The 4,057-nt window shown below is 34.1% G+C and overlaps 1 protein-coding gene across 6 annotated transcripts; it reads left to right on the top strand.

The window, feature by feature from the left end:
- Positions 1–288: 288 nt before the first annotated feature.
- Positions 289–3,840, top strand: LOC142545025 (mediator of RNA polymerase II transcription subunit 11-like). Of its 6 annotated transcripts, none has more exons than XM_075652010.1 (5): positions 1,747–1,801; positions 2,041–2,075; positions 2,208–2,293; positions 2,388–2,504; positions 2,652–3,065. In XM_075652010.1, the coding sequence occupies exons 3-5, from the start codon at positions 2,240–2,242 to the stop codon at positions 2,826–2,828; spliced, it is 348 nt and encodes a 115-aa protein (XP_075508125.1). In that variant the 5' UTR covers positions 1,747–1,801; positions 2,041–2,075; positions 2,208–2,239; the 3' UTR covers positions 2,829–3,065. The 6 variants fall into 6 exon arrangements, with proteins under 6 accessions (XP_075508126.1, XP_075508125.1, XP_075508124.1 ...); XM_075652009.1 differs by lacking the exon at positions 1,747–1,801 and adding an exon at positions 3,178–3,840 and having other exon boundaries at positions 1,959–2,075; positions 2,652–2,869; XM_075652011.1 differs by lacking the exons at positions 1,747–1,801; positions 2,041–2,075 and adding an exon at positions 289–307.
- The last annotated feature ends 217 nt before the right edge of the window (positions 3,841–4,057 follow it).

The raw sequence follows: 4,057 nt of genomic DNA, 5'->3' as shown, positions 1-4,057 counted from the left end.
ACTTCACAAAAAAAAAAAGTGAATTACCGGCAGTTTTCCAAAAAACATTGTGACGGTTTTAAAAAACACCGCCGCTATTCAAATTTTTGCGACGGTTTTGTAAAAACCATTAGCGACTGGTGATGAACTGATTACACCATCGCCGATCAAATCTGCGACGGTTTTTATAGCGAACGGTTTAAAAAACCGTCGCTAATTAGCGACGGTAATACTAATGATTTAAATATACCACATTCCCGTGCATTTTTCTCAAATCGTTTCACTTCTGTCATAGTTTTCTCTGGAGCGATTTTAGTCTCGACTTGAGGTAAGTTTTTCAGCTTCAATATTCTAGTTACCATCATGGTTGGACGAAACGGGAACGGAACGGCCGGAACGGGCGTTCCGGAACCGGAACGCAAGCAACCTTGACGAGGTTCCGGGGTGTGTAGGTTGATGGCTTGTATCGGCGTTTCATATACCGAAAACGGGGATTTAACGGCGGAACGGCACGGAACGGAACGGAAGGGATTTGTACAGCTGCAACAAGAACAAAAAACCACTATTCAATGCATATCCACTAGGACAATTTAACACTGGTTTATATCAGCAACCATATGGTGGAGATCAATTTTCTCAACTGAATCCCGAATAAAATACACTAATGATTTTGTTCCTCCACGTCATTCCTCATGGTATTAGTCTCGATGATATAATATTTACAGATACCTTTCTATATAAATGTTTGTTTTCATCAACTTATATTTCATTTCTCATTGTTATTTTATTATCATATGATATGAGTAATTTAATAAGCTTAACATTACTTTCACTAGGAACATTGGAAAGCAAAGCACATCGGTTGATGTGAGATCACTAGGACAATTTAACATTGGTTTATATCAGCAACCATATGGTGGAGATCAATTTTCTCAACTAAATCCCGAATAAGAATACACTAATGATTTTGTTCCTCCACGTCATTCCTCATGGTATTAGTCTCGATGATATAATATTTACAGGTACCTTTCTATATAAATGTTTGTTTTCATCAACTTATATTTCATTTCTCATTGTTATTTTATTATCATATGATATGAGTAATTTAAATAAGCTTAACATTACTTTCACTAGGAACATTGGAAAGCAAAGCACATCGGTTGATGTGAGATGGTGAATCTTGAGTCTTCTTCCCGTTGCATCCATCAATGAAAGATTAATAAAGAAGAGACCGCAAGTCAACTATTTCTATTGAGAAATTTCATTACAAAGTATGAAAAAAACTAAGTTAATTATAAAATATTTCTATTTTAATTGATGTTAAATAATTTGGAACATCACTTTATATAAGATTTGATGTTTATTATTAGTCCATCACTCTAAATTGATTCAAATTTGTGCGAACTTATATATATCCAATCGAAAATATTTTAAAGTTTTAATTAATTAAATACAAATAATTTTTAATAGTATATTTAATTTTTGATATGATTGGAAATATTTTAAATATAATGACGATATAAATTGTTAATAAAATTTTAAAAAAATTTTAATTTCTTATTTACATCAAATAATTTATTTAAATTATATTTATTTTAATTTTCATATTTTTAAAAATTTTTAATTTTTATATATTTATAATATTTTTTTAAAATATCAGTTCCACGACGAATTTCGCGAAATTTCATTGTAATCGGAACGGTAGCATCTGTTCCGATCTCCGCGACTGCGACAGCGAACCATGGTTACCATTGCCGCCATAGATCTCGAGCATTACCAGCTCGATACGAACGAAACTTGACACGGAGCTTGAATTTTCGAGGTGACCATTGAAGCCTTTTAATGATATAAAATGAAAATAAATTTTAATGAAAATAAATTTTTTTATAAAATAATTTTACGAGCCAATTTTATAAAATAAATATTTCATAAAATAAATATTATTTTTTTATATCAAAATATTATAACAATTTTGAATGTCTAGTTACCATTGCTGCCACAGATCTCGAGCATTACCAGCTCGATACGAACGAAACATGACACGGAGCTTGAATTTTCGAGGTGACCATTGAAGCCTTTTCCTCTCCTATGTTAAGGTATCTGTTAAATTGATTCGGAGTGAGTTTCTTTACTCCTATTTTTTGAACCTGCAATTGGGTTTTGGCTGGAGTTTTCTGTTTCTTGTGCCCTTATTTGGGATTAGGTGCTGCTCTTGTGCTTCAGTGTAGGACAACCATTTTTAAAGGGTGTATTGGGCGCCATGTATCCACAAAGCCAGACCACTTCATTGCAACGACTCCAGAATGTCGAGAAGGTACATTTTCAGGGTCTACGCAGTAAGATAATTGTTCAAAATCTGCCATTGATTATTTTAGTGAAGCATATTATTTCTAATGTTGATTTGTTAGAGGATCGTAAGGGTTTTGGAGCTCGCTGGTGGGGTTATGGAGGAAATGGGGAACCCTAGTGGCCCCAGAAAGGAGCTTGTTAACGGCAGTTGCGGTGAATTCATGCAATCAGTCAAGGTTCAAATCTACTTCGTTTTCAACTGATTGTATCGTTAATATCAATTTCTGTGTGTTAAGCTTATTTTTTTTGCTGCAATTTTGGAGCTTTAGATCAAAAAGAGGTGAGGTGATTGCGGTTAACTCAATATTTATGGTTTGAAATAGGACATTCAACTGACGCTGCGTGAGGAAATCAAAAGCGCGTGTGAGTATCGACCATTCGAGAAGTGTGACTATGTCCCGAGAATATCTAATGAGATTTGTTGCAAGAAGCTAGAATATGTCATTGCACAAATAGATGAGATGAAGCAAACGATCGAGGGATATGGTGATGCATCTTGAGGTGTTTTACTTTATTCGATCGTATGTAAAGGTTGATCGTTGTTGCTGGACGTGCTCCTCACAATTGAATTATAGTTTTCATTGTCTAGATTTTTTGAGGATAGGGGAAATTTGGAATATGTTGAAAGACCGTGCATATTTATGTAGAAGACATTGGCAGAAGAACCTTAGCTTTTATTGTGAAGAATGTTTTTTCACTCAGATGATGATTTGTGAATTCTATTCATGTTTAATGTCTTTATACTCTCCAAGTACAAGAATGTTCAGCACTTTGTGATCTATTTTCTGTAATCCCTACCTGCATTCTTTTCGTTCAATGCTCGGATGACTGGAGCCGTGTAGTTTCTAGAGCTGCATTTGCACTCTCTTGTATTGTTGAATACTGATCGAAACCATAAATGGCTGTAATTCGTTGACTTTTGCTTGAATATTAATCTTGGATTGGAAATGTATGTGTAAAGAGTTATGTAGCTTATTGGTTTCGGATGGCTGCTTGGGTCGTCTTTCTGTTTGACACCTTATATGATTGCTCAATTTTTTTTATTATTGAATTTGCTTCCTAGGAGTTCTGTTTTTTCACACTGGAGCTGGCCTCGTCCATGAATTGTTACATAGGTTGCTGCTCATTTACTTTAGGAGGATGATCGAGTTTGAGTAATTGGAGGATACATTTGGCATAAGAAACTGGAATTTATGATCTTGTTTTGCAAATTTGGATATAACATTCCAATTTCAAAATATAATACTTGTCTTCCAAATGAGTTGCGACTCAGGTATCTGTGTGGTTGAACTTGTGTTCTTCTTCAGGTGACTTTTTGTCATGTTTATTAATTTGAGGATTGTTTTTGAAAATTATTTTGTTAATTTTTCTTCGTCGATACTAATATTCATCGACGCTATTCAGTCATTGAAGAAATGGTTCTTTATAGGGCCACCCGCTCCTCTTGTAGCTGCATTCTCTTCTTCTCACTGTGTGTGCAGTAGAAGGAAAGCCATAAATTGATGTTTGATAATTGATGAACATACTTGTTAGAATATTTTTTTATTACTCTCTTAAAGTTTTTGTAATTAACAAAATAAACAGCATCAAACTGTTTCATGATCTAGTCGCTCACTTTATTGTATAAGTTTTTCAGATCACTGGAGTATATCAATTCTTTCAGGAGTTCAGGTCGTTCTGTCTAGAATCCAACAGCTATACTTTATTAAACTCCAGCTACAATACATCT

The sequence above is a fragment of the Primulina tabacum genome, chromosome 5 (assembly GCF_025594145.1).
Source record: "Primulina tabacum isolate GXHZ01 chromosome 5, ASM2559414v2, whole genome shotgun sequence".
NCBI classification, from domain to species: Eukaryota; Viridiplantae; Streptophyta; class Magnoliopsida; order Lamiales; family Gesneriaceae; genus Primulina; species Primulina tabacum.
This window is presented reverse-complemented; position numbering and strand designations above follow the sequence as displayed.